Source organism: Odontesthes bonariensis, chromosome 21, assembly GCF_027942865.1.
Source record: "Odontesthes bonariensis isolate fOdoBon6 chromosome 21, fOdoBon6.hap1, whole genome shotgun sequence".
In the NCBI taxonomy this organism is placed as follows: Eukaryota; Metazoa; Chordata; class Actinopteri; order Atheriniformes; family Atherinopsidae; genus Odontesthes; species Odontesthes bonariensis.
Window position 1 is genome coordinate 26263891 of NC_134526.1, and position 24441 is coordinate 26288331.

Genomic DNA, 24441 nt, shown 5'->3' on the forward strand with positions numbered 1-24441 from the left:
ATGTACTCACACACGCAGACACGAGCAGCACACACTCTCGCCGCACCCACCCACCCACCCATCCAGCCACCCCCCTCCCCCCTCCTCAATGTTCACAAAGCGCGTCTAAAATCAAATTATAGATCTCCCCTAAACGAACCCCACACATTCCATTGGAATTCACGTGGATTTTAGAATTCTTCCACACTTTTTCATCCCCGCACCTCTGATAATCCCAGTGTGACCTTCCTGCACACAACCTTCCGGCTTTGTGTACTTTTAAATCCCTCCGAGACCTAAACCCACCCACGTCTTCCCTTCCCTTCCTTTCCCATCCCTCTCCTTCGCCATCCTTACACCCCCCCACCCCCCGCCCCCCACAGTGGCTCTTCCCCCCCTTCCTGTTGGGTTGGGCTGAGGTTGGTAGCTGTACAGTAAAATGTGGGGGTGCAGTCTTTATGCTGAGCTGAGGAAGGGGGAAGGTAGGGAGGGAGGAGCAGGGAGGCAGCGCTCTGCTCCCGTTCAGTCGTCTTCCAGTCCCTGGTTGAGGAGAAAGTTGGCCGCCAGGTTCTCGTTCTTCTCGCAGGCAAAGTAGGCCTGGATCACGAGGGCCTCAGGGAAACCCAACGCTTTTAACTGTTCAGGTGAAACCAATGAGGAGGAAATGAAGAGAACACTTTAAAAACAACACCACCCTGACATCACATCTCCAACACGGGGCCTTTACTCCAAGCTCACCCTTTCTATGGCTTCCTTCTCCTGAGGTGTGACCTGGATATAGTTGACAGGTGCTCCTTCTTCCCCTGCTGCCCCCATCTCTCCAACCTCCGGCGCGTCGCCACCCTCGCCCACCGGCTCGTTCAGCATCTGGATGAACAGCTCCTGATGCTGGCTAATTTGCTGGGGGGCACAAACACAAACAGGAGGCTGTTATGAGGCTGATGACCAGCAGGAACACCGGTGAACACGCATCCCTGATGTGGGCAGCGCGTGCGTTACCTGTAGAAGTTGAGGATTCTCTCGGCCTAGCTGCTGGAGAAGAGCCGGGAGCAGAGCGGGGTTCTGCTGGATGGCCTGTCTCATGTGCAGGAACTGGGGCTGGGTACGCAGGAATGCAAGCGGGTTCTCTCCTAACAATACACAAAGCCACAAAAAAGTTGGTTTCCAGCTTCTTATAGACAGCCTGGGTTTCAGTTTCATCAGTGGATGCATGTTCCGACAGAAAACTGGACAACTTTCCTGAAACGATACCACAAGATTCACTCCTATTCGAATCATTTGAAAATGGCCAATTGCTACATTATTAAATCCAGTTTTCCCACAGCATTCCTTCCCAACTGTAATCTGTATGTGACATGCAACACATAACAAGCATTTGGAGACATCTACGAGCTTTATCCATTACATCCATTCTTTGTTTAGAGAGAGATTAAACGCGTGTAACGCTCCTGCGGCTGAAGGGGCCGCTCCGAAAACGAAACATTAATGCAACTTCACGTTTCCACTCTTCTGGCGAGACAGTAAACAAGCCCATCAAAGTGTTCCGCTGCTACAATAACTTCCAGACAAGCCTTTGTTTTTCCACCCGCTGACATCAGGCTTTTGGCTTTAGGTCCCATGTCAACAGACGGGAAAAACAAACAAACAAACAAACAAACAAACAGGCTACTTTCGATGAGCGGGCACAGCTCACTTTAAGTCGAGTTGTCAGATCACTACACGGCTGATCTGAAAGATCTTAACCTCCGATTTGTCCCACTTTGAGCACACCTGGATTTTCCTTTTCCAGGTTTCACCCGTTCCCGCCCCCTGAAAATGTCAAACACCCACCACCCAACCGCCCTCAGCTCACTGAGGCTAAACAAGCCACAACTGGCAACGGATTTCATCGGCTTGTTTTAGTGGGTGTACCTGCGTTTAAAAACCTTCAAATGTCCTACTTTTAGTGTAAAAAAAAGCCGGCATTTTTTTAAAAACTGGCGCCTGGGTGTCTCAGTTTACATTTACATCATCACAATAGCAAAGGCCCCAGTTTGTACATGCGTGTACGGGTGGAGAATGACCTCAAAGAGTCTTCACAAAGTGCTGAAAGTTCAGGTGTGATGGACCCTAACAAGTTAAACGGCTGCTTATGATAACTGTGGCAGAGAAACTCTGCGACGAATGAGTCACAATGTGTCACAATGAGTCACAATGTGTCACAATGTGTCACAATGTGTCACCGTCTGCTGCTGAGGCAATGACAGTCATTACTGTGTAACCTGAGTTTTCCACACTCTGTTCCTTTAAGTTCAGGATCCCTTTTCTTTAGGTTCAAAGTCAGCAGATTTACGGCGGGACAAGAAACAAATGCTTCTGCTGGTTGACTGTGGACCGGCGAGTGCAGACATTCTCTTAGTTTACTTTCATACGACTGTGTGCATTTTTGTTTTAAAACCCAAAAGGCAAAATCCAACAGTGTTGGCGTTTATTTTTTCCCTGTTGGGAGAAACAGACTGCTGCGACCTACCTTCTGCTAGAGATGGGGCCTCTGTGGGTCCAGATGTGGGGGCCTGCGCGGGTGGATTGCTCTCCTGAACTGGACTGCTGGGGATACCCTGGTAACAATAATGCAAAAGTCAATAATACACACAGCCCCAAAACTCCTGCATCCTGGCCGAGAGCATATCTGGACCAACAACTTAGCAAAGCCATGGGAGTCAGTCCACTATGAAGCTTTTGTATTCTCAAAATAACACGCAGTCAGTTGCCAGTTAGCCAAGAACATTAAAACAAAACAGCTGATACAACTGATCAGTTTCCATTCAAACTGTCTCAGACCATCATTTATGATCATTTTGCAGTTTGCAACTGAGAGAATACTTCACAGATGTAACTTTTGACTCACAGCTGCAAATCAAAGCCGCTTCAGTGACCTTGGGCTGTTTGACCAGCTAGAAAACATGTCTGAAATGGGGCGAGAGCTGTTGTACATCAACTGTGTCTAATCAACAGATTTAACAGGAAGCCCGGTTTCCCTTCTGCAAAATCCCAACAGGTGCAGAGAATAGAGCCACGTGTAAAACTGGCCTGAAACGTGGATTCAAAGTCAACTCTTTGTCTGGATTTATCATTCTTTTTAAATATTGTGCGTTATTCTGTAAAACCAGACAACACAGGCCGTTTATCAGCTTATAATCCATCCAGTGGCAATGTTGCGTCATCTGATGGAAAAACATGCGTAACGACGCTTTTTGCCTTTCGCCCTGCTTTGTGGATGACGGTTAGATGTAGGCAGACGCGTAAAGTTTCACCTCTGGCCACATGTTAATGTCTGAAATTCACCGATTGACTCCAAGTGGAGACCAACAGCCTTTAATGCAACATTTTATTCACGCGTTATACTCTTAATCGCACAACTCGCGCCGGCAGCCATGTTGAATGTTTTGCTGCTCGGGGCGTGTCACGTAGGCGCATTCCCACCATACGGTCGCCTCTCTCAGGGGACCCTTGTTAACGGAGCAAAAGCACTGTATGTTCAAACCTAATTCCAGTATATTTTAGCATTTATATACCAGAAACCACAGCAATGCTCAACATCGATGTCAAAAAGCACAACCATGATTTATAGACAGTATAAATATAGACCCACCCCCCACTGAAGAATCCATCAAATCCCACAAAAAAAGGTTTCCATTTAAAAAGGTTAACTACTGTCACCAAAAATCTACCCTGTGTGTTTGGCGATGAAGGCTTTAAGTTTCTACACTTGTGAGCACGTCACCGTGCTGGATCAGTACTGGCCTCCGAGCTAAATATGAGATCAGAGAATGCGTGCCCCCCCCCCCCACCTCAGCATAAGAATGTGAACATTTTTCCTGAAATGGTGAGAGTGACTGTGTGTCTGTGGGGGAGGCGTACAGTGAGGAGGTACTCCACAGCTCTGTGGGGGTTGTTGAAACTGGCCCGTAGCGCCGCCACCACTCGCTCCCTCTCGTAGCCCATGGACATGATCTCCGTCAGCATCGCCTCGTACTCGGCTCCAGTCACTGAAAACACAAGTGCAAACAGATGGTGAGCGGCTGCTCCGCCTTCTGCGTCCGACACGCCTTCAGAAACGGCTTGTTTCGCGTCCTCCTGGGAAAAGTATCTGAAAGTAGCAAGTGACTTGAAAAGGTAACGCCGAGTGCAGTTTTCTTTACTCTGAAACACAGACGACCCATCATACGGACCTCTGATTCACACCCGGCTTTTCCACGAGTGACTCAGACTCTCAGATTATAACCGAGCTGCAAATACTTCAAACTCACTTATGAAGCTCAAATAGGTGAGGATTTGATACAGAATTCCAGCTTAAACAATGCATTATTTTGTTTGCTCGCTGTAATTTTCAGAGTTCTGAAGTGTAGAACTACAGCTAAATCCGTCTAAACACAAGCTGTAAAATGACTAACAGAAACCTAATTTAAACTTCAAGTCATGCCTACAACGTGAGCTCAAATAGCAGCATGACATCCATTCTCTTCCTTCTCTGGGTATGCAAATAAACTATGAGTGGACCAAATGGGAATCCCCATCATTCTCAGTGACACCACAACAAAGAAGGGCCGGCTTTTGTCAGAGACTAAACATAGAAACAGTCTGGGTTGTACTGGAGCTTGTAAAGTCCCCGGCTGACAACAGTAACAACTGCAGGCATCCGCATCGCACATGTAGCATTAGATTTGCTTAACAAATGTATCACTGTGAAATTAAAATGGTCATAACAGTCTGGAACTGTACAGATGATATTTTAGAGAACGTGTAATCTTAAGACAGGTGCCAACTGCTGGTCCCCATCACGCGACGGCAATCTGATGGCGTGCATTACCCACCCAGCGCTGAGGAGGCATCCAGGCCCTGGTTCCCACCACTGGAGCTGCAAAACATGGAGAAAAGAATCAGATGATCTACACGGTACGTCAGTGAGTCCGAGGTGAAGACAACTGGGAATATAGATATCAGCATCTATCCCAGTCATCTAAATGAACAACATTACAGAACATGTCCATATTTAGACTGAAACATCACCAACGAGTAACGAGTAATAGTGTTTACTACAGGCTGGCGACATCTGTGTGGAATCCATCCAGTGTAGATAATCACAGACACTGTTTACCTACAGTATAACATTCTTTATTCTTTAAGTTTATTTCAACTCGATAAAAAAAAAAGTTTAGACAAATTCAATTTAAGAAGCTCAAAGTTATAATCAAAACAGTATGTAAACATTAATATTAACTATAACCACAACACTCCAACTAATCAGTCCACTTAGTAACGGCTACTGTAGTGGAGTCCTGATCGAGGCTGTTTTCTCATCTCTCGCCCGCGAGATTCGCTTCATGTACCGTGGGATCCCAAACCAAATGTGGGCCTTTAGTGTCAACGATCCAACATATGTGCTGCCATTTATAGCAGCAAAACGCACCAGCGATGAAGACTCGCACTCAACTATCCAGATTTAGGTTAGCATTAGCAGGATAAAACCACAGTTGGAAAGCAATATGTCATTAGCTTACCGATTTACACTTCATCAAACAGCCTTAAATTACAGAGGGACAGAAAAAGTACGAGCTAAAATCAACAGTAAAACAAAAACACTTACTTTCATGAACTCGCGTAACAACGAGATAATGGAAGAAAGTGCGTTCACCTGCACAGTGAACATAAACAGGACTTCTACCCCAGGTCTCTGCTCGGGGAAAGTAAACTACGGTAACCTCCCTGGAATAAATTCCTCTTTCTGGAACTCCCTGAAACGTCACCGACGTCACTGGTCACCAAATCACCTGAAATCTGCTGCTGCTTCTGTAGTCATTTTAGAACTCTAAGCTGCAACATTTTCCAATTTCAATGTTTTTAACTAGCTTAACGAGGGCCAACCCGAACTAGCTTGGCTAGTTAAGCCAAGCTAGCCAAGCCAACATTAGCACTGCTTACTAATAGACCAGATTTTATGTCGGCGATGATTAGTTTTCCTCAAAATATTGGAGAATATTCATCAGGTTTTAAATATTGGCATTTGGAAGTCACTTAAATTACATCAAAACATATTTCACCTTTATTTCAACATTAACAAGTCAGCCACAATGACTGATGGGTAATCTTTCTATTCTTTTTAATGCGGTTGGTGAACTAATGTTCAGTTCTTCTCAACAAATTTAGAAGTCCTCTTTGTGTCTTGGGTCCCAAGTACGTCTGGGCAACAAGAACCTACCTCAGGGTAAAGTCTCAAAGCGTGTCACACAAAACTGAACTGGCGGAAACGGACCCTAACTGTCGTTCCGCCTTCAGTCGCACTGTAAAGTCCTGTTGTCATCCTCATCTCAACTTTATTTGTAAATTCCAACACTGAAAAAAGCTGGCCAACTTCCATAGCTGTTCTTTTTTTGAAAGCCCACTCCTGCCAGCAGCAGTGTTAATGTTAAAAGCACCGGCTTCAGGATCTCCACAAGACCTGGATTCAATGTTGCCCACAAACACCGTAATTCGAGACCTTAACTTACCTCGACAGTTTAGAGTAACAGGTCCGTATTTGGGGCAGGCCTACATTTTCAAATTCTAATTATTATTAGTATGATTTGTTTTATTTTTCTACACCGCCTTATTTTAACGCCTGAAAACGAAAATCCGGGACAGTGCACAAAAACACTTACACCGCCTTTCCACATACTTGTGTGTTCATATTCGACTCAACCCGATATCCATTCAGTATTATGGGGAGCACTATAATGGGGAGAGAGCTGTCGCCCCGCCCCACCCGTCCAGAATTTCCCTTGAATACGTTGAAAAGGTGTACATTTTGAGGAGGATTATAGAGTGACTGTACCAGAACGTTGGATAAATAAATTAGCAGACAGGCTAACAAACTATTAGCTTGACGAGCTGTGAGGACACACCAAACCCTTCCTGAAATCCCTCCTGAATTGAAATGGATATAAAACAGCGTGTCTATTTCATTCAATGGATCAGACAAAAGTGGCATAGAGTGAGGTTTTTCATCTCTGGTATGCACATTGTAATTTCTTTTCTCCCTCCCTCCACCAGCTTTACATTAGTCATTGTATAAACGGGCTGTACCTGGCTGGTTGTTGTGGTTCTGTGGCTGCGGCACTTGGCTCCTGTTTGGCCTCCTCCGAAGGGGTGGGGACAGCCGCAGGAGTTGGGGCAGGAGCAGGGTTTGAAGCTGGCGCGGCACTTGACGTGGAGCCAGAGTCCTGTGCAGGAGGCTTGGGTGCTTCTGAAACTGGTGGCGAGGCTGCAGCTGCGGGCTTAGTCTTTACAGTGTTCAAAAATTAGCATTAAAGAAAAGAAAAACGAAAAAAAGATACCCTGTTAGACAAGCAGCAGCCTGATGAAAATATTCAGCATTCCCTAAACAAATCTGATACAATAAGTAATACACTAATATCTCGGCTCACCTTGGACACCATCACTACAACAAAATTCTTCTCATCGATTTTATAGTCCTTAATCTGCGTGTCATCTTGCAAGATTTTGCCAGCATATATCAGCTTCTGCCCAGAGACAGGAAAGTTGTCTTTTCCCCGTTCAGCTTCTATCTTCTCTTTCAAGGCCTTGACCTGATGAGAAAAAAAAAAAAAAAAAGAGAGAGAGAGAGCGAGAGAGAGGAAGCATTATCCCTGACCACTGATGGGAAATCCAAGCTGTCTCCGAACACTTATCTCAATGATTACACATCTGCAGAACTCTCCAAGTCATTTCCCCCACATCATCGTTAGGCAAGGAGGCGTAAAGTCAGTTGTGTAAAAATAATAAAGATAAACGAATTTCTCCCAGAACCAGTCTATCACACATCAAAACAGTCACAACTAAACGATAATTAACATTTATCTCACATCATAAGACATTTCAGATGGGAGCAAGAACAACTGCACTAGCTTCTCGGTTAGCTACCAGTCAAGCTAGTCATAATTGGCAGAGTCATAAGCGTTAGCATTCCGTCTTTCATGACATATGCGTGTTTGGCAGCTTGGGTTTAATGCAGAAGTTGCAAGATTATGAACTAAACTGAATCGGATGTAAATTAGGAGCAGTGACCGCCAAGTACCCGCAGCACAAACTTAAAGTGATGATAAACTGGTTTCGGGTTGCGTCGCTATGACTTTGTTAATGGACTGCCCAGCTATCGTTAGCAAGGTAGTGTTGCTAACGTTAGCTTGTAACATATTCAAATGTGTCGCCTTTTAAATGAATGGAGGTTGCTTGTTTACAGCAAAAGAGGACACGTTTGAGGAAACGACATGATTTGTTCTCTATATGGACATATACCACGAGGCTGTCGGCTCTATAAGCAGAGCTAAAACACAAGTCCCGCTGCTAGCACTGTTAGCTAGCGCAAGTTAGCTGTTAGCCACTCACCGTTTGTTCGGGATCTATCTCAATTTGAATAGTCTGCTGCTGCAGCGTTTTAAGCGTGATCTGCATGGTAGCGGCGACTGACGTTGCGTCAGATGTGCTTCAAACGGAGAAATAATTGCTCGCTAAGCTCCTTAATTTGTTTCTAAAGTTGGCGTTTTGGGTAAGATAACAACTAGCCGAGAAATGTGTGTATCCATGAGCACTCAGCAAATCGCCATCTTTGGTGACAAGTTGGTGGTGCGGCGAGAGAAGCTGTGCTGGACTGTACGAGATCTCGTGCAGAACTACGCGACAAAGTCAGGCATGTTTATGAAGGTAGTCTTCACACAGTCTGAGGGGGTTTTCATGAGTATTTCAAATAGATCAGGAAGAGAGACACGAGAAAAGCGTGACATAATGTATCTTTTAGGTAACACAATAGAACTTTACCTGTCTGTTACTGACGTATAGACAATTTTCTGTTGCACGTTTTCTTAAAGCTTTGTTGAAACTTGCAAACCATTAATATAATGTGATAATTAATAATCTCATATTAATGAGATTATTAATGATACGCTGGTTTTCACGAATGTCTGTAATTGTCTGATTTAAACCATAACCTACATTTGATATTTGACAGGGACAATACACGTTCATTTGTATTTGTTTTTTGTATTGTATCCAATTCATTCTAGTTCAATCTACATCAGTACAATTTATTATTTTTGTATTCCTGTAATGCCCAATTATAAAAATTGGCCTTAAGACACACAAAGAAAATCAATGTATTTTAATGTTTTGTATGATTTAGATTTGAATCCATAGATTTATCAGGTGACCAAGTGAGAACACTTCTACAGCAATAACAGCTTTTTCATTTCACAGGTACAGTTTAAAGAACCCAATTCCAAAAAAAGTTGTGACTCTGAAAAAAATCTAACACGTTTCAAGAAAGCGGTGTTTGCCGCTGTGTAGCATCCCTTTCCTTTTTTTTCAACAACTGTCTGAATACAGCTGGGACCCGAGGAGACCAGTGGCTGAGAGAGATTTTATCCCATCCCTGTCTGATATAGGATTCTAGTTGTTCAACAGCCCTTGATCTTCTTTGTCTTAGTTTGTGTTTCATGATTTTCAGTAGTTGAAAGGTCTGGACTGCAGGCAGGTCAGTCCAGCTGAGATTTCGCATGGTCTTGCTGAACTCTGCAAGGCCTTCCCCGGAGACACACCTGTATGTTGCTGCAAAACCTGTATAGAAATTGTGCCTTTCCAGATGTGAAAGCTGCTAGTTCTATAGGTACTAATGCAGTGCTGATGATAACAAAGATAGATGGTTCCTCTCCTCTTTAGTCCAAAAATGGCATCCATCATTTTCCAAAATTTCTGCTCGTCTGACCACAGAACAGTTTTCCACTTTGCCTCAGTCCATTTTAAAGGAGCTCAGGCCCAGAGAACACAGCGGTGCTTTTTGGATCATTGTTTGTCTTTGACTACTTCTTTGCATGACAAAGCTTCAACCTGCATTTGTTGAGAGGACAGTGAACTGTGCTCACAGACAGTTATTTCTTGAAGTGTTTCTGAGCCTTTGCAGTGATTTCCATGAGAGAATCATGTCTGTTTCTAATGCAGTGCTTCCCAAAGGCCAAAGATCACAGGCATATGATATTGTTTTTCAGCCATGTGCCTTGCACACAAAAAAATCTGTACCACAGATGCTGCAATACTCAAGTTCTTTTTTTTACATTTTGACACTGAGGAACAATATTCTGAAACTGCTCCACAAGTTCTAGATGCTGTCTTTTTTTGTGTCTGCAGACTGCTGAACCTCTTCCCATCTTTACTACCGAGAGACTCTGCCTCTCTGAAGTGCTCTTTTTAGACCCAGTCACGTTACTGAGCTGCTTCCTTTCAGTACCTCTTACTTTTCCAATCTTTTGTTGCCCCGGTCACAGCTTTTAAGAGACATGCTGCTGCCACCAAATTTAAGAGGAGATGATATTTTCCATGAAATATTAAAATGCTTCATCTTCAAACATTTGACTTTTTTTTTCTGTGCTCCCCTGTGAATAACTACTATCTCAAAAGAAGGTGTCATACGGGATCTGTTGATGAAGAAAACAACCAAACTATTCATTTGTTCTTGGGTTTGTCTTAGACACCAACCCTGTAAACACCTTGGTGTATTAAAAGCTTGTGTAAGGTGTTACATTCGTCCCATTTAACATTGCACAGGTGGGCTCAACAAACACTGAAACCGAAACTTCACAAGTCATCTTTGATTGACTGCAGGTGTACTGTGTGCCAACATATTTGCCCTGAGTCTTCAGGTTCAGAGCTCTCTCTCTCTCTCTGTACTCTGCATTCCTTCTTTGAATGTGACACATTTAACATTTGGCATCAGACGGAAAGCTCCTCTTTCTGCTTTTGTCATCTAACCAAACAACAATCCTGCGTCCCACGGTGAAAGCAAAGCTTTTTCAACTTTCCTCAGCGATGACACCACAGCTGTTTCTGTTTGGTTGAACCCGGTGGCCTTTCCTCTTAAGATGCACATCTAACTTGCAATCGCGGGGAGGGGAGGGGGCAGCTCATTCCAGCGGCTGTACAAGCAGCAGAGAACATTATGAATGTCTCCCACCCTCTACAAAATGTGGGGTTGAGTTCAAATTTCTTTAGAAGGCCTTGAACAATCTGGCTCAGTGTACACAAGTAACTTTAAAAGATTTCTATCCCTGCTAGAGCCCAAGGTCTGCCAAGTAGGGGTTTGTTAATATTACCTTGCTCAATTCAATTCAAGTCTGTTCAAGTCAGTTTTTTAGGCTGGCTGCTTATTCGCTCATTTTCTGGGAAATGTGAAATGTTTTTGGTTTTTGGGTTATAATTTGTGTCCATTTCATCATCAGTTGCAACGACCAAGCTTGACAGACATAAGATGATAATTATGCAACAACATTATGATTCCCAAGATAGCTGAAAACTTGTCATATCTCAGCACGGCGTGCGACGTGTCCTTAAAACCCAAGAGATGGATCCGATCCCTCAGTTGATCCGTCCACTTTTGGCCAAACTTCGACAGAAATGATTTCACTGGAAGGGTGGCTGCCAAGAAGCCATTCCTGGAAGAGAGAAGAAGACTGAAGTATGCCAAAAGACACAAGAAGTGGACTGAAAATCAGTGACAACAGGTCTTGTTTACCTGACACAACAAGTTTCCACCACCCGTCCCAGAGGCCTCTGAGCGCGGGGAAGTCGACGCTGCCTCTCAACAAGGTTGACGTAAGGCCTCTCTTTTTCGCACGTTAAGTTTCAGTTGCATTTGTGTATGCAGAACTGTACCTTAGTATATGACACAGTAACGCCTTACGCATGAGGTCATAAACAGCTATTGATAAATGACGTACGAAAAAACGTACTCAAAACCAAACACGACAGAGGAACTGGGAAAAACAAACAGACACATGCATAGAGGAAGTTGTCTACAGTAGATTACATGGCATCTCCATGGATAGTAGTAATTATTTATCATATAAAAAATATGAATGGGTACTTTTAGGTACATTTTACCACTTTAGACACTATATAAAGTCTATGCTTCTCATGAACTCTTTATCAGTGCAGTTTTGTAAGGAGGTCAGCAGGGGGCAGAGTTTGGCAACTCACGGACAGAGTGTGACATAATGGAAGGTAGAGCAGAAAGCTAAGAGGTTTCTCACTACTAAAAAACAGAATTACACTACATTACAGGTGTTTGTTTGTGTTGATGCTTTAGTTGTGTAACTGAAGCCCATGGGAAAAAAAGGAGAGCTCTGTCACTGGCCACACAGTGATATTATATCATTTGGAGGGGAGGGGGGGTAGATAACTGAGTACACTCATTTAAACTTATGCAACAAGGCCTGCTGAGAGACCGGGACAGGAAATAGATGCGGTTAGTCCTGTGTTTGTCTTTTTACCGAGGCAACACTGTAGATTTTCAAACCTAATACTTATGTATGACTGCGGTTGCTGTTAACTGTGACTGCTCCAGTAATCTGATTGAATTCATGGAAATAATAGCCCATCTGCATGATTTGTTCAGCCTATTTCTTCCCTTTTTTTTCTGTGAGCCATTTAGAAAATGACACTTTCAGGCACACGCTAACACAATAACCTACACATGCATTGCGTCTTCTCTGGCCACCAGTCAAACCACCCGGCCCATAAATGTTTCATCGAACCCCCCCCCCCCCGATCCATCGCTCATTGCCAGGTTTGCCAGTGCCTCACTGTCAGACCTCTCCTCCCCCCGCTGCTCTTCATCTCCACACCCTTCCTTCCTATCTTCTCCAAATTTGTGCTTTTTTTTTTGCTCAAGACGATCCATACTTACGCTTGCTCGTTTTTGTTTCTACCTCAAGTTCAGCTTCTCGATACTGTTTGTCACTTGAGTGGATTATCCTGTTTTTGTGTAAAATCGGGTGAAAGGAGCCAGAGGTTTGGGCCTGAGGAGCAGTTGAGGGATAGAAAGAGAACGAGGGAAAACAAAGAAAAGAAAACACAAAGGGGACACAGGAAGGATGAATGACCTGAAAACATAGGGGTGACGAATGGTGGAGCATGAGATGCTGACGAATTTGAACGAGAGACAGGGAATCAGTGTGTGTGTGTGTGTGTGAGGGTGGTGCCCTAAATGTGTGTTCATCTGGGTTAATTCTCTAGGACAGAACTATTAAAGATTAACAACAAACCACCATGTTTTATTGAGACAAGCCCCATTTCCCGGCATATGGCTCTAAACACAGACCTACTTAAATATATGTGCTTGTGTGTCACCATGTGTTGTGTGTATGTCACACTTTTATTTGGTCCAGACAAAAAGACCTTCCTTTTTGAGCTTCAATGGCCTCACTGTCAGCGTTGCTTTTTGCTGCAACGCTGAAGGCAGAATTCCATTAGACTGGCCTCACTTGAGGCCTTACTTAACGCCTGCACATGTCACCGTGTGTCTAACGTATGAGAATGATGCACCGGAAGAATAAGAGAAACGCCTCAGCCATTTCCACATTTCATCTGCAAAAGCAATTGCAGTGTGTTCCTGCAGCATTAGTCACACTCTCATAAGTGGAAGAAGACAGACTCCACACTCCACACCGATATACCTCAAACTCCTTCTGGTGCAAAAAAAAACAAACTGGTTTTCTCAAAGCTTTCTTAAAAATCTGTATCTATCATTATAGGTCCATATGCTGATCAAGTAAAAACATTATAAGGATGTATATATATTTTTTTTCAAATAATGTTTTTTCTGCTTTCGAGCCTTAATTCAGGTGTCTGAGGTTAGTTCCAACTCAGAAACCCCAAAAAGAACCCTTGCACTTTGTTTGGGGGCCCCTAGTTTTGAAAGTATCTCAATCAGTGAGTGTTTAAGATTAGCAGTGGCTTCATTCACAACTTCCAGCTCAGAATGGATACATTCAGCCCCCTCCTCTTTATCTCCACCAAACTTTAAGTTCAAATCATGCTGCATCCATTGCACCTCTGAACTGAGAAATCAAAAGTATTTTCTTCTCGCTCTTCCTTTGTCATTAATCGCCATTACACACTTCACTTAATGTCAGAAAGCAAAGAGCTAATGATGCTGTACTAAGGTTTTATGTGTTCCAACTATTTCCCATTTGTCATCAAATGCACCACCATCAAATCTGATATTACAAAAAAAACAACTGCATAAAAAGTAGCACATATGTGATGGAGGGATTACTATGTGATTGTTGACTGGCGTATAAACCTGCTAGTTAGTTCTGAGGGATCAGTACCAGCTGTCTGCTGTCAGACTGCAGACAAGGGAAATGTAAGTGTTTGAGGATGAAATTGCGAGTAGTGCGATAGTCTGAGCCTGGTTAGCCTATTAATTTTGTTGTCTTGTTCGTCTCCATGACGTAGTTGCGTTGTACTGCCGTTATGCACCGGGGACCCAGTGCATCCCTCTGATAAGCAACTTGCCAGCCAAGGCTGAAGAGCATCCCCTACCCTGGTTTGTTTCTCTGAGTTTTTCCCTCCCCGGGGCTCCTAACGTGCATGTTTCTGGGGTGTAGGAGGAAGCCGGAGTATCCGGAGTACATACATACGGACATACACGGGGAGAAAGGGCCCAGCTGAGAATCGAACCTGGAACCCTCTTGCAGCCCCCCTTTTTAATGTGAGCCCTCGGCTATTTACTGTATGCTCTGTCACATGGTAATAATGTGCTTCGAGGCCTATGGAGTGCGATTTCAAAAGAGTCTGACCTTTCAGAAGAGAGGAATGGAATGTGAGTGGATTACTCCACGCTCTAAAACAGGCCAATGTGAATAAAGGTGTAAATTCAAGGAGGGAAAAAAAGAAGCTGCTGTACTGTTTTTCTGTGGTATGAAAACTGAGGGTTTTTTAACTGTTACCTGTAGGCTCTTTCAAACATATGTTGGGCCTTATTAGCACAGAAAACACGTCTGCTGTTCTTCTACATAATTCCCACCTGCAAGACGAGCGTTTCCCTTGCATCAGCAACGGATCAACTTCGATCGACATTGATTTGGCTTTTCTTCTTCTCTATTTAGCGGCAGATTGTGCAGTAAGCTACCGCTGTCACTTCATTCTGTAGCTGCTACCATAAATCCACAGCCATAAGATATCTCTTGGAGAGGATTTGATCTCAATGTGACTTCCTGGTAAAATAAAGAAACCACCAAAAAAAGGATACAATTAAATGATTTAATTCAGTGTATTTTATTGTTTTGTTTTCTTGTCTATTTTTAAAAGTCAGAGACCAAACTATTGACTCTCTGATCAATGGACTTTACAACCACAATCACAGCCATTCTTACTAAGAATCTATTGTTACAGCTTTTATTTTCTCTTTTTTCTCTCCTTTGATCCCTCTCGGGTTAAATTGCTGGACTGGCTTGGTATTCTTGTTCTGCCCAGAGGTGGAGTCCTCTTGATTAAGGCCACATTTACACATAGCCGGGTATTTAGAGAAACAAATATTTCCCCCCCTCCGTTTTCAATAATAACATCGTGCACACAACATCGTTTTCAAAAAACTCATTTACATCAACCCGCATAAATACGCCGTCAAGCGCCATAATAACTATGCCAAACCTATTAGTGGCAGTGTAGGAAAAGGAATAAAGCCATGCAAGCCAATAAAAATCCTCAGAATCGAGGACTTTCCTCATGTGAAGGAGGATATAACACGAGCAAATATCACAACAAAACTGAAGGCAATAAGAGGGAAATATAGACAGTCAGTGCATACTGGACGCAGGAGCGGCCACGGAAGAGTGGTGCTCCTCTATTTTGAACTGTGCGAGCAGGTTTGGGGTGACAAATGCAATAAGGCCAGAATCGTTTGCACAAACGTAAAAATTAGTAGAACTTTAACATCATCCATGATAATCCTGATCAGTAGCCAAACAAACTGTAAACATAAGGCGCTCGCATGACGTTAAGCATTTTCTGGCGCATAATGTGACGTTTAAGAACCTAAAACGCCGTTTCTCCCAGTTGACACGGCAACACATAACCGGCGTTATCAGAAATCTCCACTTTGGCCGGAGGTTTTAGAAATAATCGTTTTCTGTGATAAAAACGGGGTTTTGGTGTAAATGAGAGGCCAAACCGCAGGAATCCTATCGTGTAAACGGGGCCTAAGTCATCCGTTCCACACTGTCTCACTTGGAGCAATCAAGTGTCAAGTATATCAGGGCAGAGTGGTGTCACAGCCGTCCGCCAGGTCATCCTTGCCAATGTGCAACCTGTTTGAGACTGTTCCTGGAAATTCGTGTGCTTGGAATTCAACTGCGGACTGGACACCACCAGCAACGCCCCAGTGCCCTCGCTTGTAAACTTGTAAGCCTGCCTGCTCTTCATCTGCCCCTCCTTGGAAGCTCTGGCCAGGCATCCCTCCTTAGCTCTCTCTTGCCTGTGCCACAAATAAGGAAACAAACTCGAACATCCGTAAGACTCTTTGCAATTTCTTTCTCCCCCTGCAACACCCTCTCTCCTGTCTGACAGTGCTCCCGCTGAACTGAATCCACTCACTCACTCCTTTCCCCAGTTACATCCAACATTTTCACACCTTACAATAAACCTTTCAAACCTGTTGACAGTTGGTTGGGTCTGCTCATTGAGTCCCGTTTGAACCAAATCATGACATCTGTGCACTGGCAAACATATGAGTGCATGGACATAATCTCAGCATCCCTACAGCGGCTATCTGCATATTTTGTACATTAAGAATGAATACTTTTCAGATTCATTACCCTTAAATGAACATGTAAGCAGTGATGTATAAGCTAACTGAGGAAAAGCAGGTACGGGTACACACTCTCAAAAAGAGAGGAGAAAATTCAGTGTTTAGAATAATTTCTAATTGGAGTGTATCTGGCAAAGGACCTACAGGCTGTTTCACTTCTCCGCCTCTTTTCCTTTGTGTCTCTGTCCTCTGAGAGAAATCCTTCTATTCTTCTACAGGTACACCCCCACAACATGGCATCATCCGCTAAACCCCGATATGTCACGCTGCTCTGAATGTGCGCACATGTGAGTTAGCACTGTCACTGGTACAATCAGTGAGTCATTTTGTCTACCCACAGAGACTCATGTTAATAGGAACCATCAAAGCCCTCATTCCACAAACTCGCAATCTGCTACTAAGTACAGTGCGTTTATCTCGTTGGTTTTTTGCCATTTAATGCTCTGCTTGTTGACGATAAAGTGTCTAACATGAGCATTGTGTGTTCGAAAACAATCTGCCGTATTGTTGCACAGTGCAAATATAAACAGTGAGAAACACAACTTTCGGCAATCAAAGTACAACAGTGCACGTTAGCAGCACTTACTTTTTCTAATGGGAGTTCTTTGCACGAGTTATTTGTATGAAATTTAAACCTAGTAATGGTTCAGTGCAGAAAATGGAGAGAGAGTTTTTTTCTCCATCAACAGCATCTGTTTACAGCAGTTACATGGAACTTAAAAAGCACCAAGCACCTCCCTCCAACGCAGTCTCATTTAAGACAATGAAACTGTCCAGAAAAAATTTGTTAACTGTATCCTGGAATACAAAATATTCTTTATTTTTTACATACAGACAGACAAACAGACAAAAAAATCTGTTTTTGGAGGCTCAAATTGTTTGCTGATACAGACATGACTGTGCAGCAGAAGAGTTTGTTTTCCATCCAACTTTCTAAACCTACTTTAATTTGATCTATTTCTAATTTCAGTCGCTCTGTAACTGCTGTTAAAAAAACAACAACTCATACATCATTTATATTAACTATGAATGGATGTTAGGAACACATTCGGGCTTGTGTTAAATAGCACATGTTGTTTTTTTCACAAGCTGACACATTTTCAGGGCACTGGATGATAATCTCAGTATCTGGCAAGTATAATCCTTGTTCGCTATAATGCTCATTCATCTGGAAAATTTCTTGTCACAATTCTCTCATCTGACAATTGCAACCAGTCTGATTACAGTGGTGTTTCACTCCCAGCAGCAATGCTACAATGTCCTACAATGGTAGGATATTTTAGTCCAAGATATAACAGAACACATGCCTGTATTCTTTTAGAACATGTTTGGTTTCAGACAATGAGATTTTGCGAGTCCGAATATTGTGGTTTTCATTCATTGGACAGTATTAGGCTGGATTCACATGTATCTGAAGCTTGGATTTGTAGCAAAAATCAGTCAAGAGATCAAAGACATGATTAGTCAGGCAATTTGATTGGCTGGTGCATCTGTTGCTGAATGAAAAAGTTTAACTGTTCTCAACTTTTCATCACAAGCTAAGCAAACCCAGAATTAAATTCTGCAATGCAAGCTATCCTCCATTCAAAGTGAATGACAAGCTAGATCACTGATGCCTGAAACACATCCTGAATTAATTAAATGTCTGTGACACTCATTTATTTTTCATACCCACTTCATCATATTCTGGGCCACTGGGTCTGTGACATTCTTTGGTTAAAAATATCATGGGGATAAAGTACAACCGCGCCCTTCTCATTCCAACAGCCCTGTTCAGAGAATCCAGTTTTACTCTTCTGTCCGCAGAAATCAGCCGTACAGCTTTGTACTGCCATGAAAAATATACATTGAACACAAAAGCACACTAAATCACTTCAGAAGCACATTGTACCTTGCACTGCCAGTGGAGATTAAACTTTCACCAAATGTAGACATTTTTAAATCCAGGTTAAAAACATTTCTTTTCTCATGTGTCTATGCATGAAATCTGAACGGTATCTTTTAATTTATCTTGACTGTAGCTTGTTTTTAAATTAATTTAGATTATTTTATTTGTTTCTCTTTATATTATTTTATGTATTTTTTAATTCTTCTTCCACTTCCTGCTGAAATGCTTTTATTTTATGTGAAGCACTTTGAATTGTTTTGTACATGAAATGTGCTATATAAATAAATTTTATTTTTATTTTTATTTTATATTTTAACAGAGCAAACAGTACCAAGCCTGAGAGCTCACTCTAGCATACACAGCAAACCGATTTCCATTACCACATATCAAATTGACAGAAAAGTACTTAATTGACTTAAGTACTTAATTTTATTTATTTATTGCATTTCTCAAAAGATGTAACAATTTTCTCTAAGGACATTGAAATAGCTAAACAGACTAAAGTGCTAAGTTACTAGCATGCTAACATAGCTGAATTATTCATAGAATATAAACCTTTTTATCTTCTGCACTTCAGCAACAGAAAGTTGTTACTGATCCTTCATTTAAACACAATCTTCTCACCAATCAATTTCGAAATTTGCCAATGTTCGGCAGAATAGTCCAAATAGTTGGCACAAACTAACAGAATTTTGCTAGCTGTTGCTAAATCAGTGCCCTCAAGATTAAAGTCTATCCACAGAGTTCTTATATCATCTGACATAAGTCGTTGTAACCAAGAGCACTAATCTGTGCAGCTGACAACAGAGCAGTTTGAGTGTGAATGTCTATTGGTTCTAGCTCAATCCATCGGTATGAATGCAGTGGTTTTCATTTTCTGATATTACTTCCTTTCAGACATCTAACATTTCCATTAATCTGGCAGCAACTGTACCTGTCATTGGCCTGTGTGTATCACCCTTCTGGTGCTTTTCTGTAACATTTTGTTAGCGTAATTGTGTTATTGTGGGCAGATTGTGTTATTAATGTAAATAGCATAGTAACTGTACAGTCCACATTTTATGCTTAAGGGTTTTATCTACAATACTCAGATGCAACTCTGAGTAATTTTTTCCACATAATTTGGGACAAATGGACTAGATAAATTAGGTTCAAAGCTGAGACTAACATGAATTCATATTTTCAATCCATCCACTGTCGTTTTAACACGATGCATCGTGTGAGATAGCTTGATAAGAATTTTTCTATTCAAACAACATAATTTTAAGAGAAAATTGTAACTCCAGAAGTACTTGCAAATGCTCATGTGGAAATACGGCTACTTATCTGACAAACAGGAGCACAAACAGTGTCTTCGGGTGAGGTCAATCAACTAAATTTTTCTCAAATTTAGTTGATTGTACTGTTTCAGTTGAGCAATTAAACCTGAAAGAGTACAATACCAAATGTTAAATCAATTTAAACACTTACTAATACAGTATGTTATGGCGATATGACATTTAAAAAAAATCACAATCACATCTCACTTTATGTGCTGTTCAATCCAACATGAATAGCAAATATGACTTCTGGGGATGTCCTTTTAGGTACGTTGTGTTATTTTCTGAAGCAACAGTTGGAAAACTCCCAATCGGCAGCTTGTTTCATCTTCTGAAAGATGCTTTGAATTTTAAGTTTCTAATCAAGCTTTTCATTTCCAGAGTGGGAAAAATAAAATTAGGTAAGATTTGGGTGAACTGAAAAACATAAAGACCATCAAGAGATAAAATGAATTCATATTACTGCAGCATTTAATATACACTCATTCACTCATTCATACTATAAACAATTTAGTTTGGCTTGATTATCCAGTGCCTAGGATCCACCGGCTAACAAGCCTGATATGCTGAACAGGTAGCATTTCAAGGTGACATCCAGGCAGACTCATTGCATCTATTGGTTGCCATGGTGATAGCGGATGCATGACTCCCTCAGTGACAGCTCAGAGACCATGCTGCGTAAACATGGACTCCCCTGAGAGAGGGACAACTGGTAATGACACCACAGAGGAGAACACGTGCACACATACAACACAGGCACAGACATGGATGTTAGCACACATGACGCTCACAAAGGACTGGTGTGCTTTAGTTGTTAGCAGCTCCTGCACCTCCATCTCTCCGTCCTGCCTGCCTTCCCTCCCTCTCACTTCCTCACTTCTATCTATATCTGTCCTTCCTAACCCCTGCCTCTTCATCAGGCCTTCAGTATTCTCCCTTATTCAGCCAAAACTGGGCCACAGAGCACAACCCAGCTGTGCACACACTCAAGCACATGCACACCCGCACGCACGCTCACATGGACACATACCCGCACACGGTGTGAGTCAATGCTAATTAGCTCCACAAACAGGTCTCGGTTTGCTCTGCGTGTGTGTGCGTGTTGGGGTGAGCGCGGGGCAGTGCGCTGTTAACTAACTAGCGTGTCAGGACTTCTTTTTCTGTCCTCATTTACGGAAATGAAGTTTGCCCCCTGTGTGACCCATATCTCCCGACACATGTAGGCAAGAGACAGGAGGGAAAAGAGACAGAATAGACACGAAGAACCATACATTTCAAATTGTACACCGGAAACATGAAATGGCTAGATGAAGAGGGAGGGACGGATAAAATGAGGCAAGAGAGGGAGACAGAGATATATGAAACTGAGGGCAGAGAGACATGAAGAGTGATGACTGCAACAGACAGAGTTGTACTTTTCCTTGTAAGGCAAAGTGCTCGATGCTCTAAAGCTCAGATGTCAGATGTCAGATGGTAAATGGCTCAGTGCATACATCTTTATGAACCAGATTCTTAATCTCCTCTCCACATAAAGCTTTGTACATAAACAGCAGTGTTTTCTTGACAGCTTTGTAGTGTGGTAATAATCCTGTCTCATGTTATGTTGTCACACCTCCTGTGTTGTACAAAAATAGTTTGGTTAGTTGAAAAAAGGATTTTTTCAGACTGATTTTAGCCTGCACATACACCCAATGATGCAGCTATAAATGCTACATATATTAGTGCACAGGATGTATGTATATACGTGCCACGAAAAACAGTTCTCAATCAAAATAGTATCATGCAAATTATATTCTGTATGTGAGATTTCGCTTTTGCTATTTGATAATATGAAGGCGTAATGGTGTCCCTAACAGAGAACAAAGTCACACCCTTTATGTGTGCGTTGTAGTCTGAGCTTCTGTGTGGCGCAACACACGGCGTGTTTCCACCACCAAAATAAAAACATATTCTTTCACCCAAAAGTCCCTATATTAAAAAAAGGATAGAGTATCTCTCTCTGCCTCCCCTGTAATAAAGAGCCCTCCGGAGCGCTAAACAACTACAAGGTGACCATTTCCCATTTCCATTCCTATGTATTCACAGTAAAGCAACATCCAGTATCTTTGGATGTTGTTGAAATGACCTTTTTTTTGGACGTTTATTTCCAGTAGGAATTTAGGATCTGAGTTTGCATTAGGGCCACTAAACATTCTCAGTACACATTGTTGATTTAAATAATCTGATTTAATCGAAGGAAAAACTAAGATTAAGATCACCATACTTAAAACAGATCGTTTAATTTAATTAATTTGACCACCTCAGGCTGCCGTGTAGCTCATTGATTAGGCGGCCCATGTGCAGCCAGCCTGGGTTCGTGTTCTGGCCAGGGGCCTTTGCTACATGTCATTCCCTTGTCACTGCATCCTGTTCCTCGGTCACAAAGTTGGAAAATTAAAGCCACTAGTTCCACAAAAAGATATTTACTGTATGCTGTATCTTCACATATAGATGAATAACAAACAAAATCCTAGTTGACCATCTTGCACCGAGAAGCTTCTCTATCATACATTCACCTCATCCAAGAAATTTTATATAACTAATGTTTTGAGGAGGTTTTTTTTGGTGAAGCTTTCATTTATGCCTCCTTTATGTTGCATAGCAAAGTTCAAGTGTTTGTTTTTGTCATTTTAACCATAAAGTAAAATTTGGCCCTATAAATATATCTTTTTAAAAACATATTACTATTTAAGTTTGCTCTGTCACACTTGACTTGGTTACTGGGAACTCTGCTGAACAGAATATAAGATGAACATTTCCCAGCTACCCCTTAGCTTAGCAGCTGCTACACATAAATTTCCAGGTTCATTCCCTGAGGAGTCCACCTCATAACAGTCCGTGTAACATCAATATTACATCAGAACAATCCCATTGTTGCCTACCACATCAAACTACTGTCATACAAATTGAATCTCAAACAAATAATTTTGGAAACCATCAATAATACTTAGAGGTCAGTGATTATGAACACTTCGTCTTTCATTTGTAATCCTACTTTATCTAATCTGTGTCTTTGATAGCTCTTAATATATCTGAATAAAGTATTTTTCTATTCTATTCTATTCTATTCTATTCTATTCTATTCTATTCTAAGGCCCTAAAGTGAATTCAGATGTATTGCACTGTGTTGTGTTTGCAACAAACTTGGAGTTTTGTATGGTCGATGGTCCTGATAATACTGTGCTGTATATGAATGAAAACACAATGGGATTGCTACCTAATATGTCTTTGTTGAGTTAGAATACCCAAATGAATGACAAATATTGTTTGAAACAACGACCATTGACAATGCACAATGTTTTTGAAATGATGAATTTGTTGGTCTTATTAACTTCATGGAGGATTAAAACCAAACATATTTGACTTTTAAATAGTTAGGTAGCAGGAAGATATGTTGTGTGCTCAAGCAACGTTAGCTCATGCAAACATTAGCAGCTCAGAAATAATATTGATGATTATGTTTGCCTAATATGAGCAGCAAAACCTCATATGTAACCTACTAAAGGTCATACATACCAAAACGCCACCATATAAATCTATATTCCCTGAGGGCCTTAAAACACTGATAACGTGATAATATTGGCTTGAAAATGAAATACTTTAACACAGCAGTGGTCTGTTGGCTTCAGATTTATTTTTCTTCTCTCTATTTGACTTTTGCTGGATAGATATCTTGGTCGCAGCTTCTTTCAAAACAAGATGGCTGACTTGGATGTGGACAGGGGTGAATGGTCCAACTCCCCCTTACAGCAGGTCGCAGAGAGAGGCTACCTCTACCCTCAACTCTAAGGGAGCATTTTAGCCTCTTTCAGCTTGTTGTTTTGGTTTTATTGGTGGTGACAAAGCAACATCCTGATTAGTGAACAGCTAATGATCAATAATTTATATGAATCATTACACAACATCAGATTGAATGACAAATCTGATGACACGATTACTCAAGACACCAGAAAAAAAAAACATTAAGACCAAAATAATATGACAGTAAGTTGATTAAAGAAGCAGAGAAATGGGTACATCTGGTAGAGATGTCAACATGTTGGTGGCGATCAGGTAATACTTCAACGTTTTTTAACTATATGTATAAAAAAACATGAGTGAATAAAAGGAAAAACTAAACATGTTCTCCTGTTTCTGTTCTACATTTGACAAAACTGACCTGTGGAGTGCATATGGGCCTTTACAGTTCTTACAGTTTATGCTACTCCAAAGTATAATATGTTTGCTCCTCCCAGCACTGACCTAACCCAATACATGATCCAAATTGAGTGAGCGAGTGTTTGCTGGCTTATTATTGATCTTGTAGAGCTCAGCTTGGATTATTGTTGGGTTAATGTGTGTCATTTTTATGAAGCTCACATTATTATAATCTTTAACTGCATCAGACGACATCAACATATGGAGCTTTGTGCGTAGCTAAGAGGCTAGCAGATTTTGTAAACCGTGATAATCCGAACCAGCAGGAGATAAAACATTCTGCATGTGACAGATCTTGCACATTTTGGTATACCTTTCTTTTTTCTCCCGCATAAGTTGGGAAATTGTAATACTAGACCACACCA

General features: G+C 41.8%; 1 protein-coding gene across 1 annotated transcript; it reads right to left on the minus strand.

Moving 5' to 3' along the window:
- Positions 1 to 343: 343 nt before the first annotated feature.
- On the minus strand, positions 344 to 8633 carry LOC142371156 (UV excision repair protein RAD23 homolog A-like). Its single transcript, XM_075453767.1, has 9 exons — positions 8383 to 8633; positions 7422 to 7583; positions 7081 to 7277; positions 4833 to 4876; positions 3880 to 4007; positions 2489 to 2576; positions 979 to 1109; positions 718 to 879; positions 344 to 615 (listed from the first exon to the last, which is right to left on the minus strand). Exons 1-9 carry the CDS (start codon positions 8446 to 8448, stop codon positions 502 to 504), a joined length of 1092 nt encoding a protein of 363 aa, XP_075309882.1. The 5' UTR covers positions 8449 to 8633; the 3' UTR covers positions 344 to 501.
- Positions 8634 to 24441: the final 15808 nt, after the last annotated feature.